The sequence below is a fragment of the Saccopteryx bilineata genome, chromosome 1 (assembly GCF_036850765.1).
Source record: "Saccopteryx bilineata isolate mSacBil1 chromosome 1, mSacBil1_pri_phased_curated, whole genome shotgun sequence".
Lineage (NCBI taxonomy): Eukaryota > Metazoa > Chordata > Mammalia > Chiroptera > Emballonuridae > Saccopteryx > Saccopteryx bilineata.
In genome coordinates this window covers 120846573-120872053 of record NC_089490.1, presented here as the reverse complement: position 1 = coordinate 120872053, position 25481 = coordinate 120846573, and the positions used below count along the sequence as shown (strand labels likewise).

Here is a 25481-nt window from a genome sequence, read left to right as displayed (position 1 = left end):
CCCCACAACCTCTGACTGATTGTGGAAGTTGGTAAAGGCAAGTTACATGCCCTTCCCCACACCTCCGTGTTAGTTGTGATGCTGGATTGTTTCTACTGGCCCTATTCCCCCTGCTCCTCGGAGAGACTAGAGGCAGTTTTATTTTACCCTTCGTTTTGTGAAGTTAAGATGTTATCTATTATGTTATCTAAGTTAAGGTGTTATCTTGCAATGTTTTAAAAATCTGCTTCATAATTTCTCTATTTTTATTGAGGCAAGATCACATCAGACTCAGTAATATAGCAGTGGGTGGTTTTTAAAATTTCTGCCTGTGTGATTACTGAGTCTTTTTTCATGTCTACAGCCTGAAAATAGGTTGATACACACACACACACACACACACACACACACACACACACACACACACAACTTCCAGGCCAATTCCCAGATTCTAGCAAGTTGTGTGACTGCTATACTCAGGACTATCTCCCCTCATTCTGCAGTTTGGTTTTCTGTATCTCTTTATCAAAGATTCTATATAGAATAGGTTTGTTTTTTTGTTTGTTTTTTAAAGCTGTCCAGGCTGTCAGAATCTCTAGGGTGGATGGTAAAATTGGGTTCTTAAAAAAATTATTTCACAGGTGATTCCAGTGCCAAAAAGTATTTCTTTTAACCTATTGGAATAATCACTATAATTTGTAGCATTCACTATAGTAATGCCGTGTCACTAGCAAATGCAGTATTCAAATATTTGTTTTCTTTCACTCTGAGTCTTACCCTACTTGTGAGGATGCAAAGAACATCTCTTTGTGCACCAAAAGCAAACATATCCACAAAAACTATGAAATTGCGAGGCAGCTCAATAATGATTGGTTACAGACTCCACTTCTTCTTGAGAACAGACAAATGAAATGAAGACACATCTTTTAGACAGACTTTGCTTTTTCAAGTTAAAGTCCCTGCTTCTTAATTCCTTTCCATGAGCCCCAAAGAAACAACACATTCTGTAATATGTTGTCTGACATGCATAGCTTGCAAATTTTTATCTCTATTTCTTCAGCAGTACTTTAATGGGAGGTTGGAAAAAGATGTATCAGGGGTTGCTAGACAAATTCAATTTTGAATTATATAAATAAATAGGGTCTGTAAAAGATACGACTTAATACATGAATGACAGATGTCGTGTGTTGGGCAAATAATGTGATTTTTATGCTCACTCTTATTGTTAAAAATGGCTGCCGCTCACGTGATGATGCTCTCACGTGATACAGCTAATTGCCTTTAATGCTTAGGAAAGGGCTGGAAGAGAGGGTTGTATTTGGGGGGGGGGGAGTTTTAAAAGGAGGAACTAGGAGGCCATTAAGGGAGAGACCATGTTGTAGCAGGGCAGAGAAGCCATACAGAGGAGGCAAACAAGCAAGATGGAAGCTTGCAGAGGGGACTGAGTGAGGCTAGTGGAGCCTTTGATTCTAGGAAAACCGGCAAGAATGGGTTTTGGTGTCTGTGTGTTTGTTTTTACTCATTGGCCAGTACAAGTCTAGAATGACTTGAAAGGAAAATGGCCCACGAGTTCTTGGCTCTGTTGTTTCATTACCATGTGTCTGGATCAAATGCAAACCTGCATGGGCCAGGCAGCTGTGATGGTGGCCATGGCTACTGGCCTTACATCATGATAACATAAATCCTCCATTATACTAGATTTCAGGCTTGAGTAACATGATCCAAACTATTTTTTTAAAGGTCGTAGGCCTTTCTCCTTATCTAGAATGTGAATTTCTCCCCTTATTTTTTCACCTCCACTTCTTTTGTAGTCATTGGTTTTATTGAGTTATATTACCTCAGCAAATACTTTTTCTTCTATTACATACTACCCTCACTTAAATTGGTATGGATCATATAATCTTAACCACAAATGCAGAGTCATATAGCAATGAGTACTCCCAATCATTTTCATTTATAGTTTGTTTATTATTATCAATTGATAAGTAATTCATTGTCCCATCATATGTAAAGAGTGTGGGAATAGTCAGTAAAAGGACCAGAAAATACTACAAAATAACATTCTATTGAATTAATACAATTTTGGTTGGAAACACAGCAACAAAAGAATTTTTTTTTTCTCCCCTTACATCTGTGTTTCATTGTTTGCTCTGGCAGAAGTTTCAAAATGTCCATCTTTATTTAAGAATTCTACATTTGCTTCATTGACTTGTCTTCCATTTTCTGATGCCTTAGCATCTTTTCCTTGATGTTTTTTTTTCATAGTATAAATAAATACAATATACAAAAGAATTGCTGAGAATTTTAAGCTCTCAATCAAGCCCAAGAAGGAATTTCTGTGAAAAGAGAAAGTTGATTTTTATTTTAACATGTAAAACAATTTCCAGTACTTCTCTTCACTTTGCAGAAGATCTTAAAACAAACAAACATGTTTAAATTGTACATGAAATATTAAAGCAGCATTTTTAGTGATTTTTGTTATTGAAGCATAAGGGATTCCTGATTATTTTAAAAGGAATATTAAGCCACAGAAACTAAGGGTGGTTAATGATCTACCCAAGTTCTTTCTGTAATGTAAGATATATATTTGGAATGCTTAACTTTTTCAATGACAGATTAGTTTTTGTGTAATGGATTATAAAGGAAATGAACTGACTGTGAGATAATTAAGTTGAATCTATTTAGATTGAACCAGGAGCCAATGTTTAGCTTACAAGCTAAATGCAGTCCAAAATTCAGTGTGGCCTACAGGAAATGACATGGTTTATTTTAATGATTCTTCACTTTTGTTACAAGCTTCTGTTACAACTTTTGGTTACAACCTTTTTGACAAGGTTTATGCCAAAAATATTTTGAATAATTATTAGGTTTAATTGAAGGTGAATGACATTAATTATATAATTTTGACCTGTTTAAACTTAAATTTATTAAAATATCAGTAGGACCTTATGGTTTACTAAATATGATGAAAAAATATTTTAAAAGTCTTCAAATATACATATTTGCTTCATGCTTGGGTTATGTCAAGTAGTAATATACTAATGATAACTTTTCAAAAACTCCATTGCCATCAAGAAAAGGTAATGTAAATGTCTCATCATGTGACTATTATTGAGAAAATTTAAATACATTGTGTTTAAATTTAGGATTGATATCAATATATATTTATATTCCTGGGATTAAGAATAGTCGCTATTATTTGTCTATGCTAGATAAAACCAACGAACAGTTAGCTGGTTATCTCAAAATAATAAATTCAAAAAATCATAAGGTGACAATTTAACTTTGTATTTGTTGGTGAATGCACTACACTTTAAAAAATTTCACTTTAGGCAATATTCATGCAATCACTTTGCAAAGCACTTTAGGCAATGAACACAACTGACCAAAGAAAAAGTAGTAAGGGCTGTGAGTGAGCTCCAAAGTGCTCAGAGTTATAAAGACAGTTATCTCCATCTAGCTGGAATGGTACAAACTTTAAGAAAGATTATATAGTTGGAATTATAAAGTATATAGCTTTTTCAGACTGCCTTTTCTTACTTAGCAATGTGCATTTAAGTTCCTGCCTTGTCTTTTTTTAGGTTGGTAGCTCATTTCTTTTTATTGTTGAATAATATTCTGTCTCATGAAGGTACCACTGTTTGTTTATTTACCTACTGAACATCTTGGTTGCTTCCATATTTTGGCAATTATGAATGAATAAAGTTGCTATAAATATCCATATGTAGGTTTTTGTGTGAACATAAGTTTCCAGCTCATTTGGGAAAATAATTTTAGAAGTACAATTACTCGATTATACAATAAGCCTCTGTTTAGCTTTGTAAGAAACTGTCAGACTGTTTTTAAACTAGCTGTGTACCATTTTGCCTTCCCACCAGCAATGAGAGTTCCTGTTGTTCCACATCATTGTCAGCATTTGGTATTATTTATTTTATATTTTTATGAGCTTTTTATATGTTTAAGACATTTGCTTTGTGTCTGTGTTTTGAGTTACAAACTCATTTTCCAGTTTATCTTTTGTCTTTGAACTTTGCTTAAAATAAGTTTTGTGATAAAGAGTTTTAAAAATATTTTATCATTTTTTTTCTATGATGATTATAGGGGTTTGAATCACACTTGGAAACACATTCCTGCTTCCTAGATAATTAAGAAGAATTTCTATCAAAATTTCTTCTAATACTTGTACTTTAAAATTTTAAAGTTATATATTAGGTTAATCTGCAATTGATTTTATTTAAAGTTTAGGTATTATTGCCACTACTTTATTTCTAGAGTGTTACTCAGTCTTTTTCTTATTAACAGAAGAGTATAGAAGTAATTCTTTCCATTTGTTCCCCACTGACCAGTCACTAGAACCCAGCTGGTCATTTTGTATCTTCCAAGAGAAGCTAGAGGCCACTGAATACATCTATTGCTGTTGTTTATTATTAGTATAGTTTTTGGAATAAAAAAAATTTATGTAGAAATTCCAGATCCTTTTGTTATTTGCTGTGTAATTTTTAAACAAGTTACTCATTATCTTTAAACTTTAGTTGCTTTATATTTCAGGAAAAAAGGAGAAAAATATTCATTTTCTGAAGTTTCTATGAGTATTAAAATGAGGTATCAGATTGCCTGATACAACAATACAGTGCATTAAATGATAGTTATAATTACTGTTATTACTATGTTTACAATGATATTTTATTTTTTAAGAATTAAAATAGTCCAAAAATTACTTAATAAAACATACTAATGACAACTTACCCATATAATCTGGAATTATATATCCTACAATAACCTTGCTTCCCATAGCTGTTGATGGACCACTTCATACATGTTCTATCAATCAGAGCCCCAAAATATACAGGAGCTAGAATTCCTCCTGCAACATGATATGAAATGTCAATCCAAGGAAAACCTTCCAAATGTAATGGGGTGATATTCCACATTGATACATTTTGGATTAAGTAAAACTTAAAAATTTTGTAGTACTCTTCCATTGTTTTGTCATAACTCTACTCAAGAATAAAGATTATAGAATATCTCAAAGGGTGAAGGGGTTCAAATACACAGTGATGGAAGATGATTTGATTTTGGGTGGTTAGCCTACAATGCAATATACAGATCATGTATCATAAAAATGTACACTTGAAACCTATATAATCTTATTAACCAATGTTACCTCAATTATAAAAAATAAAATAAATAAAGCTCAAATCACATAAAATAGCACAGACATCTTTTTCTACCTTCATCCTGCCACCACATATAGGAACATTATTTGCCTGTATATTGTGTTCTTCTTATAATGCCAAGTAACTTAAGCCTCATTGGTAAAAAAAAAAAAAAAAAAGAGAATGTTAGTAAAACATGAATGTTATATTGTTCATATACTTTCTTCTTTTTTTTTTAAGGCAAAGAGAGCTGGAAGAGTTGGAGTAGACAACTTCACAGGGAAATGAAAACACTCTCAGCTTAACTGCTACAAAGGCAGGAGATTTTTAAACTGTTTTTTTTTTTTTTTAAGATAATCAAAAGGTAAGTGCCAACACTATGGCTGCCTCCCCAAAGAACCATAAGGCCAATGTCACAGAATGCCAGGCCCCTGGCAGGTTGTTCTTGCTTGGCTCAGAGCTCCACTTCTACCTTTTTGATGGCGCCAGAGCCTACAATCATGCTTTTCCTCTCGATTAACTGTGTGTATTTTTAACACCTCCTGAAACAGTGTGGGCTGTCCAAGTCAGAGCCTGTGGTGCTAAATTTTATTTCTATTAATGTTCTGATTATAATGATGTCTAGGTCTCCAGTGGCCTGTGGCTAACCTAATTTTTATTTGTGGTATATGATTTTGCAGATTCTGAAGCTTTTCAGGAATATGCCCTCCTGCTTTGACAGCTATTTTAATAAACTCTGAGACTGGCTCCTAGTTCTAAGCATGGGTAATTTGACCAAAATTTTAGAGACATATTTATTTGGATCAAATTTAATGAATTAAATGTTTTACGTAACAAACGTGGTCTTAAAACATCACTGGAATTTTAAAATTCAAATTACCTGTTTTCAAATCATCTATTTTCTAAATACCACTTTCAGTTTAATATACTCTATAGGCCTTTCAAAATTTACACATATATTGTATTCAAGACAATTACTTTTGAGTTGCAAGTTTGGTATCCAGTATGTATTTTTCTCATAGAAGCAGATAGGTTCCATTGTATCATATATTGGGTATATCAAACTAGAATTCTCAAAACTAGAATGACAAAATTCTCTTTTTTTCTATTTTTATGTCACCAGAGGAACTTCCTTTATTCTCAGTCTCATTTCAGCCTATCAAAAGAGTACTGACTCCCCAGATTCTATGTTCATCATCTCGCTTTTGTGCCCTAGATTCTAGGATTAAGGCATCTCCCTCCATTGGATCTGGAGACAGGGAACTGCTGGGGTGGACAGCAGCTGCATGGTTAGTGGAGTCCAGAAGAGAAACCTGGGAAGAGAATTGTAATGGAATCTTACAGAGCCTCACCTTCACCTCTCCCAGGCCTGCTCTATTTTCTCTTTTTACCTTTGAGGATCTGTGGCCTTCTCCCCAAATACACTTCTTGGACAATTTGTCCATTGTAATTTGGCCACAGAGTTATGCTTCTCTATCTTTTGCCTGCAAGGGTCTCAAGGATTGACCCCATCCACTTTCTTTTTCTTCTGCCATAAACAGTTGCCTCCAGGCCTTGGTCATTCTTCTGCCCCAATTCCTAGATAAATGATGCCCTTCAACTACATCCTAGGGATTAGCATATAATGTTAATAGGTCTTACAGAGGCATGCAAGGAGTTAGGCTAGAAGTTGTTAAGCTAACAACAGAAATCTGTGTGGTCTAAATAGTAAGTGGAAACAAAAGGAAAAGAATGACTTCTTAAACCTATACTAATCCCTTCATTTGAGTATCTAGATATAGGCCTTTAACTTCTAGTGTCTATAGCCCTACTCTTTCTTTAACAACAGAACCTGCAATTTTCGGCCCTGGCTCGGTGATACAGTGATTAGAGAGAGCATCATTCCTGTGCACTGAGGTCAGTCACAGGTCCTATCCCGGTCAGGGCACATGTGAGAAGCAACCAATGAGTTCACAACTAAATGGAACAACTAAGTACAACAGTGAGTTGATCTTTCTCCCTCTCTCTCTCAAATCAATAGAACCCACAATTTCCTGAGCTTTCATTAAGAAACTTCCAAGATGCTCAATTCTTTTAATTCTCATTTTCTCTTGCATTTTATCTTCTTCTTCTTCTGTATTTTTCTGAAGCCAGAAATGGGGAGAGACAGACAGACTCCCTCATGCGCCCAACCTGGATCCGCCCGCACGCCCACCAGGGGGCGACGCTCTGCCACTCCGGGGCGCCGCTCTGTTGCGACCAGAGCCACTCTAGCGCCTGGGGCAGAGGCTGAGGAGCCATCCCCAGCGCCCGGGTCATCTTTGCTCCAGTGGAGCCTCGGCTGTGGGAGGGAAAGGGAGAGACAGAGAGGAAGGAGAGGGGGAGGGGTGGAGAAGCAGATGGGCGCTTCTCCTGTGTGCCCTGGCCGGAATCGAACCCAGTACTTCTGCATGCCAGGCCGACGCTCTACCACTGAGCCAACCGCCAGGGCTGCATTTTATCTTCTAATCAAAGTTAGCTGCTCCTTAGAGAACAAGGCAGTGAGAAGTGGGGCAGCAAAAGTTCAGTTCAGTTGTTTTGCAGTCTCAGCCAAACCAGATTCCCAGGTCCCTGAGCTGTTAGTGACATCGCCTTCTTCACTGTAAAAGAAAGGTCCCCCACTCTTTTGGAAAAAAAGAGTGGAAAAAATATTCCTGCCTAATGGAATGGAAAAAAATGGAAAAAAATATTCCTGCCTAAAAGTAAAAAAAAACCAAACTTTGCAGACAACTTATCTTTATGTTAAGAGTGTAAAACAAATATTTTGATTCCTTGTTCTAGTTTAAGATACACTTGAACTAGAATTAACAATTTCTCTTTTAGTTCAAACAGTTTTCCTCTGTCTCCTATTATTTGTCACTTACCACAAAAAATGATTTTTACTTATACCTTTTTTACTTTCTTAATATTTGAAATTAAATTCCGTGTCTGAGCTTTGACATAAAAATTTATATCTTGACTTTATAAACTGTTTATTTATCATACCTAATGATCGTATAATGAATATATGGAAACCCACTGCAAGTGATTTCAGTTCAGGTTGAACATTTCTGAAATAAAATAAAGGCAAAAATAAATCATAAACATCTTTAAAATGCCAAACTGAGTTCAATATTAAAACATTTCTGTGTCATTATTCTTCATGGATGAGTGAAAACCTCAGTTAAATAGATGATTTTATTTATAGCTATATTTTCAGTTCTTTTAAAAAGAAAACATCTAAATCAGGGGTCCCCAAACTATAGCCCATGGGCCGCATGCGGCCCCCTGAGGCCATTTATCTCACCCCTGCCACACTTCCGGAAGGGGCACCTCTTTCATTGGTGGTCAGTGAGAGGAGCACATTGGCCATCTCATTAGCCAAAAGCAGGCCCATAGTTCCCATTGAAATACTGGTCAGTTTGTTGATTTAAATTTACTTGTTCTTTATTTTAAATATTGTATTTGTTCCTGTTTTGTTTTCTTACTTTAAAATAAGATATGTGCAGTGTGTATAGGGGTTTGTTCATAGTTTTTTTTATAGCCCAGCCTTCCAATGGTCTGAGGGACAGTGAACTGGCCCCCCTGTGTAAAAAGTTTGGGGACCCCTGATCTAAATGGTCATAATTACTATTTTTCCCATTCTTAGGTTTCATTTTTTTTTTTTAAAGATTTTATTTATATTATAGAGAAGGGGGGGAGAGCAGGAAGCATCAACTCCCATATGTGCCTTGACCAGGCAAGCCCAGGGTTTTGAACCGGCAACCTCAGCGTTTCCAGGTTGTCACTTTATCCACTGCACCACCACAGGTCAGGCAGGTTTCATTTCTTTAACCCTGCCAGTAAGTCTGTTTCAGGGCTCGCAGCAGATGACCAACTGCAAAGGAATGTCTGACGTCACAAGCTGAGAAGTCCTGGCAAACCTCCATAGAAGACCATTCTTTGTCCAACAGCTTAAATTAAATGATGCCCACAACCCTTCTCACTCCCCCTCCCCAAAACCCTTAAAACCCGGTCCCAGGCTGTGCCTGGCCCGGGACTTTCCCTTATGAGTCAGCCCGGCAGGGTTCCTTTCTTCCTTTCTATAAAGCCTGTTACTCTGGTCTTTTCGGACTCCCATGGATTCTAACACCCGTGTGTGTGTGTGTGTGTGTGTGTGTGTGTGTGTGTGTGTGTGTGTGTGTGTGTGTGACAGAGACAGAGAGACTGAGAGAGGGACAGATAGGGACAGACAGACAAGAAGGGAGAAAGATGAGAAGCATCAATTCTTCATTACAGCACCTGTTATTCATTGATTGCTTTCTCATATGTGCCTTGACCAGGAAGCTACAGCAGACTCCTTGCTCAAGCCAATGACCTTGGGCTCAAGCTGGTGAGCCTTGCTGAAACCAGATGAGCCCATGCTCAAGCCGGCTACCTAGGGGTTTCTAACCTGGATCCTCCGTGTCCCCCAGTCCAACGCTCTATCCACTGTGCCACTGCCTGGTCAGGCTCCCTTATTTTTTTAATGCGCTACAATTTTGAGACAATTCAACAAACATTTTTGCATTGGCTCCTTATGAAATCCTATGAGATAATGGTTGGAACAGACTTTTTATGCTTAAGAAGAAACCGATTTTGTGTGGTCTATTTAGTGGACACAGGTCATGAGCACATATTAAAGTCTAGGTCTAAGTCATAGCAGAGCTTTCTACCATCTTATTTCTGTATTTCTCTCATTGCCATTAACAGGAAAGTTATGATGATTCATGAACTACAGAATACAGCCTGGCGGGGGATGCAAAGTCATATCTGTATTTTAGTGTCTAATGTATTTTAATGTTATTATAAAGGTAGAAACCACATTTGTATCCCATTTCAGAAATCAACTCATTCTTTCATTTAGAAAGTTATTTCCATAATCCCTTTTTTCTGTGTTTACTAACAGGTGACTCTACCACTCCTATGGGACCTAATTCACAGATTATCCAGCAGCAACGGGGAGAAGGTGACTAAGGCTCAAAAATCTCCTTTTTATTAAAATATTGAGTTAACTGTTACAAAGGTTTCTTTCTTTCTTGAACTGTTTTGATGACTATTTGTTTAGTTACTCAACAAACATTTGTTAAGTGCCTCCACATTAGTTTTTGTTCTAGAGAATAAAAAGGTAAATGATGTTTCATATCAACTAACTAATTCAGAGAAGTCATTCAATCTCTCTTAGCCTTAGTTTCCTTATCTCTGGGTCCCAGGACTTTCACCCTAACATATGTAGTACATCTTTTATTTATTTATTTTTTTTGAAGTTTAATATTTTTATTTAACCCCACATATCCCAAATATTGTCACTTTAATATGTAACTAATATAAAACTTGTTAATAATGTATTTTACCATATTTTTGTGTGCTAAGTTTTCAAAATTTTGTGTTTCTTATACTTACATTACAATCTGCCACATTTTAAGTGCTCAATTGAGATTAGAAGTTAGGTGGCTTTCTCAAGACTACCTGATTACATGTAGTTAGCATGTAGTACATCTTTTAATCACACTCAGTCTCCTACTCCTTTTCCATCACTCAAACTCTTCCATTGTATCCCTGACACTCATAATCTGTGACCAGTAAAATCCTTATATCCTACAGTTTTAACAATCCCTTTCCTTTCTTGTTCAGACAAAGTTCAGGTGACCCCTGATGTCTCTTTTTCCATGCAACCCTCTAGCTTTCTCCAACTTCCTGCATATCACTGGGCCCGAAGTCCTGAACTTGCAAGTGTCCTTGCATTTTTTAAAACTACTTCCAGACATGAGCACCTTCTCTGAAAGACCTCTGACTCCCTCACAAGGTGTACCATCTTAATATATTATTCCCTCACCTCCTGTTGTAGTATCTGCAGAGTTGCGCATTATCACCCCCATCATTCCTTGATAATTAGTACCAAGCTCTCTATCATTTTTCCCCAAAACTTTTTTTGCCACCTTTTTGTACTTATTTCAATAACCATATAGACCATATTTCCAATAATCTGGCTTCCTAGTTCCTTGATCTCTTCACACTATTTTTCTTATTTTCCCCATCTCATGGTCATGCCAATCAGTACACACTTCCCTAGTTCTCAATTCTGAGCATCCTTTTCTTCATAACTACCGTTTAACTTTTAAATTTACTCCTTCTTAACTCTCTCTTCCTCACATGCTCCTGATCTTGTACATATCAGGTATGCTTCACCTCAGGGCCTTTACCTTTGCCACTATCTTGCTGGGTTTCTCTGCCCTCTCCCCATATCAGCAGGACTCGTACTTTCATTCTTCATTTGGGTCTTTCATCAAATGACTTCCAATGAGCAATATTTGAATTAGTATTGCTTACCTGCTGTCTATATTCTAACTCTGATTTAAATTTTTCTAATCCTGTGACCTATATTCAAGTCTTTATGTTCTTAGTTTTAGGTACTTGAATAATTAATTTCACCAAAGAGCTTGTCTTCTCTATCCCTTCCTAATGCTCCCAGTTTTATCTTGTGCAATTTCTCTTTCACTCAGTATGTTCCAAACAGCCGACTTCTTTTCATTCCTCAAACATACCACCTTTTTTCTGCCTCAAGGCACTGATACTTAGACCTGAAAAGTTCTTCATTTGGCTAACTTTAAGTTATTCTCTAGACCTTTAGATTGCATGTTACTGTTTTTGAGAAGTACTCTCTGTGTCTTCTTCCTCATAGCTCCTCACCTCAATCTTAAATTAGGTTTCCCTTTAACAGAACTTTTTTTCTTTATTAATATAAATGACAATTTGTAATTACATGTTTATTTTAAGCTTATTTGTTTTATATCAGTCTTCCTTGTCATATTCCAAAGTGTATGGGAATAGGTATTTTATCTGTTTTATTCATCATGGGACATTCTTCATCAAACACAGTCTAAATATTTGTTTAATGAGTGAAGAAAAGAATAAATTCTGTTTACAAATTTTTCTCTGGTCTGTGAAGGTATTTGAGAGACTTGGCTTAAAACCATTCTAATTGTGGATTCCAAGCTTAGAATATTATAGACCTTATATTATACAGTCTGGTTCCCAATGTTTTCTTATAACAAAATTGATAAGTAATTAATTCTGATAGGCTCACCAAAATGTAAGGTATTTCAAAATTAAAAATTCTTTTAGAATCACATAGGGATTCTTTAAGGATTGAGGCAATTATCAATAAGTCTGTATTTTAATATTCTTAGTAAGAGAAACAAGTTTAGTATCTATATTTTATCATGTAAGAATCAGAGATAAATTATTATTAATTATGATGTTGAAGTATTACAATAATCCATAAAAATGTATTCTTAGAACATTAAAATGTAACAAATAATGAATTTGGGTTCCAAATATATTATTTAACAATAATAATGTTATTAGATGTCTTTATAGTCTAATATACATAAGAATGCTTTTAAAAAGTCATACTCACTTAAAAACCATAATGACAGTTGAAGCAGTTCCCAATCCAGAGGTAAAAGAATTCATCATTTGCACTGCTATATAAATATAATATTTTTTTGCACATTGATCATCTCTTGGGCATATACCCAAATTCACCGAGTTATTTTTGTTCTGAAAACCAGTTGCTTCCACACAACTACAGTTATAAAACACCTAAAAAATAGTTTTTGAAATATTACAGTATATATGTGCACTATATTACTGCTCTGTAAATACAGTCCATTATATTTAAAGAAGTCTCATTCATTCAAACTAAAATATTTACAGGTTTTGTTTATTTATTTATTTATTTATTTATTTACAGGTTTTAAAAAAAATATTCTAAAAACTCAGTTGCCTTACAGTTGAAAGGCAAAATAGTTTCCTGGATTCACTTCTAGAAAAAGAATGTTATGCTGCATCATTAACACTTAATTCATTCTTGATTTAAAAATTAAGGAAGAATAGAAGAAATTAATGTCTGAAACTCTGTATGTAATTTTATCATTAATACAAATTCTCTCACTATTTCTCTCCCACTCATTTTTACTACCCATAACACACCCAATTACTCTTTTTAATAATCCCTACTGAGCATCAGGGACATTCCTTGAGGAAGGATTAACCAGGGAATCCACAAACTATAATATCTGGGGAGAGGCCAAAACTTGGAACTAGAGCTATACACTGGAATGGAGCAGAGTCCAGGGGGAAAAGGGGCAGTTAGGGTGGCTGAAATTTTTCCTTGGCTAGCAAACACACATTCAAGAGCATAATGACATATTATAGAATAGATGATGTTATGACTAGACAGAGTAAGCCCAACAGCATACCCTAATAGAGCACAGAAGGAAAAAACTTAAGAACAAATGATTTTAGAGATTTAATTTGACAGGCACTTTATATAGAGAGGCAGCTTTAAAAATTCTTTCTTAGTCTAGCTAAACTCAGATTTAAACGTAGCTTAAATCTATTAATGTTAAGGTTAATTACTGAAGGAAAAATTGAGGAAGAATTTGAATCCATAACTATCTGATAACCAAGTTTTCTTTTTTAAAAAGAAATAATGTAAAAAAAAGCCCTTTATGTAGCAACCTTATTGGCCAATTAAACCAAACATATATGTAAAGATTATTATTTTGAATGGTTAAGCATAATTTATTTTTAAGGATTTGGTAAAAGAATTCCCCAGTGATCTTCAAATAGTACAGTCATTGCCAATATTAAGAAGGTACTTCCACTATACTAACTAGAGATCTCTTTAGAATTCTAACATCATGTCTCTCCTAAGCACCACTAACAGGCAAAAAAAGACCATGGATTAAATAGGTCACTCTCAGTGGGATGTGGGTTTTAAGTATAGTCCTTCGGCCATTTTAGTGTAAATTTATGGCCCAGTTTGAAAGAATGTAGGTGCATTATTTTTTAAAGTTTTCGGCGCCCTGCAATAATATGATTAACTGAACTATGAGCAAGAAAACTATGAAAACAGTTTGAAAATAAAAAGCAGAAGGATGTGGTAGAAATTAATTACCAAGCTGACTATATAGCCAATGTTGGTTATAGAAAAAAGGGCCCAAGAAATGGCTCTCCAAGAGCTCTGAGAAGTTCAGTGGATTGGAGGTATAACAGAGAACACTATACCTTATTCTCACCTCTTGGAAAATACCCAGGGGATTGGGGAGAACCCATAGTTTCCATGGAAGGATAAATTTTGAGTGAAGAAGGAAATAAATGTCTATGGGAAATTCTAGCAATAGCTTAGCAGAATACCAAGTTATCCTGGGTAGAAGTGCTAACTTTGGGGAAATCAAAATTGAAAGACAAGAATTGGACAGTCAAGTGAGGATAAACTCTTAATTAATTTCTTTGAGAAACAAAAGTATGGTGAGGCTAGAGATAAACTCGTCACAATCTGTATGCAAAATTACATATAGTTTTCCTGGAAAAGCAGGTAGTGTTCACAGGGAGTTGGCACAAGACTTTCCCTTAACTTCTGAAGGATAAAATACCTCCACAATGGAAATCATATCCTTTTATCAAATTAGGATTTTTGTAGAAATCCTAAATACATTTAAATACCAAAAGTATTGAAATACCCTCAAGGGGAAAAAGTATGAGTAATCTCAAATGAGAATTCAAGCAACAGAAAAACCTCTTTGTGTCCCAAGTCAAATTTTGTTATATTTCATTTTTTTGTACAAGTTTTATAAAATCCAGCAGCATTTTATCTAAGACTTTGTTTATACAACATTGAAGCTATCACAATGACTGATAATACTGGAAGTCTTTTTATATTTTATCATTTTACTGGAGAACTTAGCTACAAAAATTTTTGATAAGTAATAGTTAAATCAATCCTATGATTTTGATTAAGGAGAAAAGAGAATAAAACTAATACTTACTATAGGCTTTTTATTGCCACTTGAAGATTTACATCCTGCTAGACACGGTGATATATAAGTAATTCCATTGTCCCCACAGAGTGGTTCCCATTGACTTTCATCACAGTTGCAGTCTGAGTTGCAATAAGAAAGTGGTACATTTATGTGAGATGCCACTGGATTATTTCTGGAAATATATGATAGACATATATCCGAAAGAGAGAGAAAGAAGAGAAAAAAGGAGGAAGAAGAGGGGAAGAGGGGAAGTGAAAAAAGAAAAAGGAAGGGAAGGGGAGGAGACATGATGGGAAGAGAGGGGAGAGAAGGGAGAGAAGAGGTAGAAAAAGGAAAAATAAGAGAAAGGGTTGTCATTAATTCAATAGAGAAATTTGATGAGTAGTTTTTTGTTATTCAGTTTCTCTTCAGCAAGGTAATGGCATTAGACTAATATTTCTCCCAGTTTACTGTAACATCCTATGAATTTGTGAATGTTCTTTAATTAATTTGAATTTAACAATCTATATTTTCATTATATAAGAACTTGACATGACTAAAGCAGGATCTCAGAATCAATTTTTTAAAAATAAAATAATTTGTTAAGAAAGACTAGAAAAACTTTAATTTTTAAATGAAACGATGACATACTTTATAATGACATTGTAAAACATGGTTATATTCATAAAATACAATCTTAAAACATTGCTAAAATTATAAAATAGAACTTTTATATAATTTTTTGCTTACAGATTTTTTAATTATTTTTTTATTTTTGGTAACATTTTGGATAATTGAGGATTAATAAATTATCTGTGAATAGGAAAGTAATTTACATAAAAAAGAAAAATGTAGATTCCACAATTCAAAATTCTACTATCAATAATTTTGCTAAACATCATTTGATACCTAATTCTGTTTGGGGACATATGACTGGGAATGTTAATGATTAATGACCCAGTCCAGAGGTTGCATCAAAAATTTCTGTGTTCACATTAGTTCTGCCATATCGTAGCAATGTAACTATTCTTTCAAAAATCAGTTTTCCACTTGTAAGTCATATGTAATACTATCAACCTCATAAGAATTTTTCTAGAAAAAAATTAATCTGGTAAGTTTCAGTCATTTTTTACCTACTGGCTCTTCACAATCAAAAGTTTGGGAGTTCTCAAAGTGTTTTGCTCAACATCAACAGACGTAATCCCTATTACAAATTAATGCTAAGAAAACTTTTAATATACGAGAATACACAAACACACATATCATTAGCTATCAGACTGGTGTTACAATTGCATGTCTTATAGACTTAGAAAATGTCACTATACATTCAAGAGAAAAGGATAATTAAAAAGACAAATATTGTCTTGGTATTTTTTTAACATACTTTAAAATTTGTTGACACTCTGATAAGCTCTCAGGGGCCCTTAGAGACCTTCAGACCACATTCTGAGAACCTCTGCTCTAATTCATCCTTTAAAAACTTACCCCAGTGACTAGCATTTCATAAATGCTGAATACCTTGATTCTGTTGTTTGCTATCATTAGCCTATGAATTCTATGAGGGCATTGATGTATCTAATAAATATTCTTGGCCTTTAAGAAGGCACTTAGTAAAATTTTACTGATTGATAAAAGTCCCATAGGACTGTAGTTGCCTTTTTTCGAATAGTTTACTATCAAGCTAGAGTTACTATCGTTTTTTTCAGGGAACTGGCCAAAGCCTAAATTGAGCCTGCCTGACAATCAGGGAGCCCTTGAACCACTGACGTGATGCAGTGCTGGTCTGGAGGCACTGCAGGACTTCAGAGAAGTTGAGTTTCTCGGACTCTCAACTAATAAAAAAATATAATGATAACAGAAGAGGCTTGGGCTGCATGATCGCTAAAGTTCTTTTACTTCTAAAGGTTCAATGTTCTAGGTACTCTGTGTTTTGATTTACCAGAGTGGGTAATGCTGTAGAAATAATAAACAACAGTCAAGATTAAGAGACAGTGAGGAGATAATGCAAAATTAGGTTGGCAAGCCTCCAAGAATAGGATGATGCTTACTTAGGTAAGGAAATTTGGTAATTTTTGACAAATTAAAATTAATATTTCATAGGATCCAGAGTGTCAAAGCTCAGAGCCAACAATAAGCAGCTCTAAGGAGCATGGTTACTGAACAGTGATTCAAGAATCTTTGCTTGTTGCTGGAATGTGAATCTTCAGAAGCTTGAATATGAACCTTTCTAAGCTTAAGTTGTTGGCTGTATTCAGAAGATGATAAGAAATCTGCGCAGGAATCTTGCCCTTGATTTGGGGTAGAGACCGTAGTAGTACTAGAAATACTTCACCACACTTGATAATGATAAAAATGAAAGGTTTTCTAGGGCCTGATATGCAATTATATATAAGATATTTATCAATTTTGTTAATGAAGACAATACCTGAAGAACCAGTATTAGTTTACAGAAAAGGAGAACTCAGTAGTACAATGTAAGAAAATGTTTTCTATTTTTTTTTTTTTTTTTTTTTTTTAGGTGAGAGGAGGAGAGATAGTGAGGCAGACTCCTGCATGTGCCCCGACAGGGATCCACCTGGCAACCCCACCTCGGACCAATGCTGAGTACTAAGCTATTTTTAACTCCTGAGACTGATGTCATTTAACAGTGTTATCCTTAGTATCTGGGGCCAAAGCTCAAACCAATAGAGCCACTGGTTGCAGGAGGGGAAGAGAGAAAGAAGGGGGAGAGGGAGGTGTGAGAAAAAGCAGATGGTCGCTTTTCCTGTGTGCCCTGACTGAGAATCGAACCCAGGATGTCCGTACGCCAGCTGCTGCTCTGTCCACTGAACCACTGGCCAGGGTTGAAAATGCTTTCTTATAAAAAAAGTTTTTAAATATCAAATTTTAAAATAGATAGTTTAGTCACTTTTAGAAAATGTTATTTGTATTAATCTCATGATCCATCCAAGATTATAATGGTTAAGACTAGGTATCTTGGAGTCAAAACCCTAAATTTGAGACGAAATCTTAACATTGCCAGTTATGTAATCTGTGTCTCTCTCTAAACCTTACTTTCCCTATCTATAAAATGGAATAAAAGTACACATCACTCCCTGTAAGCATCCTATAAATGATAACTATTATTATAAACTATGCGGCCTTTTTAAAGGAAGGAATAAAAGGAGTGTTTTATAAAATCTTAACAAATGGACATTTTAAGAATTTGTAAGTTTGATATTACTCTCAATGAAAAGAGACGTTAGTTAAAATTGACATCTACCCTGTTTTCCTTGTAGTCTTTTACATTATGTAATTTATACATTGTGGAACTGATATATTGATATATACAAACCCATCATAGGTCAAAGTTAGGCCGGCAACCGATTTGCTTTCACAGATTAGTGCAAAATTTAATAGGCCTAGGATGAAGGCCAAAGTATTGATAAAAAGTAAATATTTGGCAATTCCAAGCAAGGTAAATTTGAATTTTTTAATGATATATCCTCCTGTAAACATTCCAGTTGCAACAGTTGGTATGGTTATGATGCCTAGAAATAAAATAAAAGAAACATATAATTATATAAATATGGGTATTTTGAAATGTGTTTACATATGAAACATAGTGTATAGCCACCAAATTCATTATACTTTTATTACTCATGAGGCTGGCAGACCTGGATGGAGGCAGGGGACCAGTATATCATATGGGAGTGAAAAAATTGATTTCTTTCCACCAATGCTGAGGGGTTTGGTTTCCCCAATAGCAAAATCCAATGACTGAGAATATGTGTATGTTTGAACAGATGGTTTCTATAGGATGCTTTTTCCTCTGGAAAAAAACCCCACCAAAATATCATCTTCCTGCCTATGAAACTTTTGTCCTGCCATCTAAAATCCTTACATCTCTTCAAAATGAAGTTTTAATTCTTAAAAACTGACTTCAAAGTTATCTAGTACTTTAGAATTGAATACTTGAATTAATATCTCTTCTTTATTCATTCAAACATTCATATATTATGAGATGATAAACAGGCCTAAATACATTATTAGAAATGATTGATCCCTCTTATAACTTTTCCATTTCATTTTCTGCAAGAATAATTAAATAGGAAGACCGCTCTAACAAAAGTATTCAGGCTGGAAACATTATTGGGAGTCAAATTTAATGCTTGCACCTCAAACTTTTATCTTAAGTTCAATATGAGCATTATATATAAATTATTATTTTCTTGTTTATTTTTGACCTGCTCATCCACCATTTGATAAATTCAATTTAATTTATCAAATGTATATTAAGTTTCTACAGTTTGCTAGGTACTATACTGGATAATGTACTGCTCTCTAGATTTTTCTATTATACTGGGAGTAGGGGAAGAATGATGTAAGAAAACCATGCCTTCATAAGCAAGTCTCACCGTGCCACATGGGAAATAGGTATTGTAACAAAGAAAACTTCTCCACAATATATTTGTTTTAAATTATGTAGAAATCAATGACATTTTTAAATTGTTTTGCTTTGGAAAACAATGTTCTATTTTTTGTAAGTAGTTGGGTCTTGATTAAAAGTCCATAAATAATGGAAAAAGAATGATTACATTACAGAAGGATTTGTCTCTGTATCTCAGCACCATAAGATCTAATTATGCAGATACCATGTCTAAGTGTTCTGATACCATGTCCAAATGTTCTACTTACATGCAGTTTCCTCAGGAGTTTATCTATTCAAAAATACTGTGAGATGCTAATTTAAATACAGAGTGATGATAATATCACAAGTTTGAAAAACTGGTAATATTTTCAAAAACAATTGAAATTACATACACTAAAATATGAAATCACTATCATAACAAAATGTCACTTAGAAATCAATCACTTGGTAGTATATTGTTTATCAAGGAAATATAAGCAATGTGTCTTACCAATCACCATGTTAGACTGAGACGCTGTCTTATCATACTGTTGTTCTATGTATTTGAAGACATAAGTAAGAGCACCAATAAAGGCACTGGAGTGTGCCAGTGATATAAACAAAAATATAACATATAAGGGATTCACAAGGATGCTTTTTAAGGACTGGAAAAAATCTATAAAAACAAATATAAAGAAAATAATGTAGCTTAAATGTATATTAATATCTTAATCTTATTAATATAAGTTATATACTTTTTAACACTATATAAATACATAACACAAGAACTCAGAATACCTGCAATTCCATTAACAGATTTTTATATATTCCTTCAGTTTTTTCCAAATGCACATTAATATTTATTTAGCTAATTTTACCTACATGGGATCATATATACATGCTGTTGGCAACTTACTTTGTTCACCTTGTGTTTTGTTATTTTTACCACTGTACCATACAACTACATACATGATTAATTTATTTATTCACTCATTCAGCAAATATTTGGTTTTCAACTGGAAATGATGCAATATGGTAGCTGCTCAAGAAACAAAAGCGAATAAGACATGCAATGCCTCTTATTTACTAGTACTTAACAATATAGTTACTATATCAATAATATAATTATTAAGTAGAAAATTCCCTAAAAGATAGTATAATCCAAAGCTCACAGAAATAAGAAGACTAAAGGTCAAAAATCCTAAAGATCAATTTAGTAGCAGGACACAGGTTTTCTGTTTCTTGGTGTACAACTTTTCTGCCATAAAATACTACCTCAGTAAACCTGGCAGTGTTATATGTCAACTTTCTTAAGGTGCAAGGAAAGGCACAGAATAATGGCACATGACGTTATGACCATAACAATACAACCACCTGTGCCTACTAATGATGTATAACAAATTTATAACTTCTGTCCATGGCAAGAATTGTGTGATCTGGGTGTACAGTTAACAGGTCAACCAACTATATTGAGAGTTAAAAGTGGAAGGAGCTACTTGGAAAAACAGGAGGAAGAAGCAGAGTCTAAAACAACAGAACCAGATATGGTTACTGAGAGATGGATGACACAAACTTTGAAAGATCTAGTTCTGTAGATAACAGAAGCTTTTCATGAGATATGGTCAGAACCAAGCCTTCTTTCCAGTGGCAACTAAAAAATAGTCTCATCTGCTTATAATAAGGAGAAAAGAGAGTTAGGGTAAAGGGAATAGATGAGGAAAGAAGAAAAGATAAGGAAATTTTTAGTAGGAGTAAATCATATTTAAAATTATTAGGTCAAAATGTTGAATTTTTCTCCATGGGACTTCATTATCAGAAGGACCACTGACTTGTGAGGCATTCTAAATGAGTTGTGATATTGGATCAAAATAAATGGAAAAGATGGGTTCACCAAATCATTGATTTTTTTTGAGGTGGGTGGGAACTTGAATGTTGTCTAGTCTGAACCTCCATACAGTCATGATCCATTATTATATCCTCAATAACTGTATCAATAAGCAAGTTAAGTGACATTAAGCTAATGACCTCAGAAAAAAAAGTTGCTCCATTTTTGGCCAGTTCTTACTGTTCATATATTTTTTAAGGTTTTTATAATGGGCTGAAGTATTTCTTTATTTCTATCTAATCAATTAGTCTTATTTCTATTCAAAAACATATAGAACAAATCCAATATTGTTTTTTCTGACTAAGTGTTCTTAGTTATTTCACCTACTCCTTCCTACCAGTACATACTTAAGGACCTCCTTACTATTCTGGTCATTATCTTACAAACATAGTTGATATTATAGATGATGTTTACAATTGTTCTATTTTTTTTGCATATTCATTACCCTCTCCATTCTTTTTGGGCACATAGTCAACCATATTCCTTATGGTTTTAGACAATCTACTACTTTTCATGGATTTGATTTGGTACAAGTGAAATTTTCTTTGTATGCTATTTTTAGTATGTATGTTAAATTTCAGAAACTTCTAACTCAGTGGTGTGCTGATAAATGTTTAACAGCTGACTGTTGGGGAAACAAGGCCTGATTTGTAGTATTTCTCAATTTTCAGGGTAATAAACGGTGGTAAATCCTCTCACAATGACCAGTTTCAAGCTTCCAATGTAGCTGAAAAATTAACAGACTCCTCTCACAAAACAATACAGGCTGGCTCCATCACACCACTGTTTTTGGATTAGAGTGTTGGGGAGGAGTAATAATAAAGTGAGTATAAGAACTGATAAGAGAGAGAACTTGGGCTGCACCTGAGAATATTTAATTCACTTTAACTTCAACTTGAACAGATTGCCAAAGGTTAAGGCATTGCTTTCTTTGATTTTTATATTCCACCATTTCTGTGCAGTGTGAAAACTGCACCAACACCTCCTTGTTTCAGTTTCCTTGCTCTGACTATTGATTGATGGATCACTCCTCAGATGATTGCTCCTTAGTTGTCCTCCATTAGCCCTCAGGACTTATATTTGAAAGGGAAGGCACTATCAAATGACGAAGAGTCGTTATTCACGTGACTGACTTCTATAATCTTAACTACTACTGTTGCCTCTATTCCTTTGTTCATATATAGATAATCAAACATTTTTCTATATGATTACCAAGAAAAATAATCTTACTCTAATTATCTAGAGAGAAACCTCTGAGTTCTTTCTCCTTATTCTACCTCTCCACGTAAGAATAATTAAGTTGTCCTATTGATAGGCGCTCATAATTTCTTATATTTAACTTCGCCATAATGCTTAAAGACTGTATTGCAATTGTCTATATGCTTCTCAGTGCAACCAACCAGACTTTAACTTCTTGGAAAATGGTGGCAATATTCTATCACCAGTACAGTGCTTGGTACTATTTGTAAATGAGTGAATGAACAAATGAATGAATTAAATATAACAATGCTTTTAACCCTCTTAGTTTACAGCATATTATTATTATTATTATTATTATTGTATTTTTCTGAAGCTAGAAACGGGGAGAGACAGTCAGACAGACTCCTGCATGTGCCCGACCGGGATCCACCCGGCACGCCCACCAGGGGGCGACGCTCTGCCCCTCTGGGGCGTTGCTCTGTTGCAACCAGAGCCACTCTAGTGCCTGGGGCAGAGGCCAAGGAGCCATCCCCAGTGCCTGGGCCATCTTTGCTCCAATGGAGCCTTGCTGCGGAAGGGGAAGAGAGAGACAGAGAGGAAGGAGAGGGGAAGGAGTGGAGAAGCAGATGGGCGCTTCTCCTGTGTGCCCTGGCCGGGAATCGAACCCAGGACTTCTGCACGCCAGGCCGACACTCTACCACTGAGCCAACTGGCCAGGGCCTACAGCATATTATTTTGAAATGAATATATATTCTTTGATTTATAAGTAATAAATATTTTTAGTCTTTGATTGCCTTATCCCTGCTAAAGACCACAAACCTAATCCTCTTCTCTTCAGAGAGTTCATATGTGTTCAGAAAACATTTACTAACCTTAGTAGGAATCTTAGAAAAATAATTCAGTAAATTTGGTGCAGAACAAACCAAACTCTAGATGATTTAAGTATGACTTATTATTACTGAAAACTCACTTCTCCATTTCACTGGGATTAACAATCGCAAATAATAATAAATGTGAGATATTTACCAGTTATATTTTCAGACACATTTTGTCCATGGTTGGTTGGCATATCCACTTGACTCTTTTCCTCATTTGTTTTGAGTATATGCGAAGATACTGAAACTTTCCTTTCTTTTGGTGGCTTCTCCAGATTTTTGGGCAGAAAGAAAAATGGTATGGAAGAAATAATGGATAATAGTCCAGCAACAAGGAAACTAGCCCACCAAGCACCAACCCAACGGGAGTCTTCTGGAGTTAGTCTGATATTGCCTATAATAAAGAATTAGAAAAAGAAAGTAAAAAATTACTTTAAAGTGCAATAAATTCTGGACAATAAAGACAATGATTGCACTCCTCCATAGATAAACAAGTAAACTATATTTTATCAGGTCTGAGATACTATTTCATTTTTCATACTTTGTCATCTATTAAATCAGTCTAAGCCTAAACTTTAATGACATCATATAACTGCTATTGTCCAGGAATCAGTCATGTCACTGCCTAAGCAGGTGTTAACTTAGTGGCTTTTCTAGAGATATGACAATGCAATTGCCATCATTGAACATTTAAGCCTGCAGCCATTGAAGTATCAATTATGAAAGACATATATATAAATGCTTGTTACTGTCTGAAAATGATTGGCTCCATCTGGGAAGGTTAAGAAAGCACCAACAATGAAATTTACAGAAGATTGCAAGAAATTCTCAGAGCCAATTATGGAGCTTTTTCTCCCCCTCAGAAACTTGCATTTCCAACTTTTTGACAGCACAAAAGATGATGCTGGTGAAGATATACACACAATTAAAGTGACCAAGAGAGGCCCTGGCCGGTTGACTCAGTGGTAGAGTGTTGGCCTGACGTGCAGGAGTCCCGGGTTTGATTCCTGGCCAGGGCACACAGGAGAAGTGCCCATCTGTTTCTCCACCCCTCCCCCTCTCCTTCTTCTCTGTCTCTCTCTTCCCCTCCTGCAGCCAAGGCTCCATTGGAGCAAAGTTGGCCTGGGCGCTGAGGATGGCTCTGTGGCCTCTACTTCAGGCGCTAGAATGGCTCTGGTTGCAACAGAGCGACGCCCCAGATGGGCAGAGCATCGCTCCCTGGTGGGCATGCTGGGTGGATCCCGGTCAGGCGCATGCCTCCCCATTTCCAACTTCAGGAAAAAAAAAAAGTGACCAAGAAAGTTGTACTCTAAAACATAGGGATAATTTAACCATTTTATTTTAATATTTTATTGAAAGCATATATGAGTAATATGTAAACTCTGTATCTATCTAAACAAGTATAAATGAGCTATTTTGGTAAGCATAAAGTAAACAGTCTAAGTAATGGAAAGCACAACCCCCATAGAAGTTTGAAGCACAGTAATATTACCACTACACTTTGATTTGTAAGAAAACTTAGTAACATAAGAAAATATTGATTTTAAATTGTATAGAAATAAATTACCCATTCTATTTATTTCAGTGGCTTTCAAGTATGCAAAAATTGGGGCTTAAATTTTATTTATGTGATCATATTGTTTTATAATCAGGAACTCATACAGATTTTAGACAATGATTGATAAAAGCAGTGTCTCCATCTACATACTAATTTTTATTCATCTGTCAGAAATGTCATTTTGATAACATTTTTCCTGTTCTATCATTAGTCTACATATGGGACCTAGAAGTCATCATCTAATTAAAGATGGCCTACCAATGTGTTCTCCTTGGTTCACACAGTCTTAAAAATGGAAAATTCTATATAAAAATCTGGATTTTCTTGAAAACCAATCAGAAGATCTTGTCAATGCTCGATACAAATTTCTTCAGGAAAAAAATAGGTTGAGGCTAAGTATCATATGTGCTTTTAGGTGTATGAGGAGGGCAATCCACCACTACCAATTCTTCCCAGTTTAACTACATACATTCTTGACTCAATTATGTTTTCTCTTTGACTCCTCTAGGCATTGGAGTTTGCCGAAGTGTACTTTATCATATTGTTTACATCATATTCATGATTGAATAAGATAAGATGTAATAACATCTAAACAGTCAGTGGTAGAAATGGAA

At 35.0% G+C, this 25481-nt stretch overlaps 1 protein-coding gene across 2 annotated transcripts in view; it reads right to left on the bottom strand.

Moving 5' to 3' along the window:
• Nucleotides 1-1926: 1926 nt before the first annotated feature.
• LOC136328284 (solute carrier organic anion transporter family member 1B3-like) overlaps nt 1927-25481 on the bottom strand; it is a 46741-nt gene continuing 23186 nt past the window's right edge. For both annotated transcript variants that reach the window (XM_066264586.1, XM_066264587.1), the window contains 8 exons: nt 23461-23703; nt 19861-20025; nt 18294-18489; nt 14987-15152; nt 12571-12755; nt 8139-8203; nt 4726-4843; nt 1927-2315 (listed from right to left, as the gene is read on the bottom strand). In XM_066264586.1, coding sequence (XP_066120683.1) covers nt 2105-2315; nt 4726-4843; nt 8139-8203; nt 12571-12755; nt 14987-15152; nt 18294-18489; nt 19861-20025; nt 23461-23703 — 1349 coding nt within the window. In that variant the 3' untranslated portion in view covers nt 1927-2104. The remainder of the gene's footprint in view (nt 2316-4725; nt 4844-8138; nt 8204-12570; nt 12756-14986; nt 15153-18293; nt 18490-19860; nt 20026-23460; nt 23704-25481) is intronic.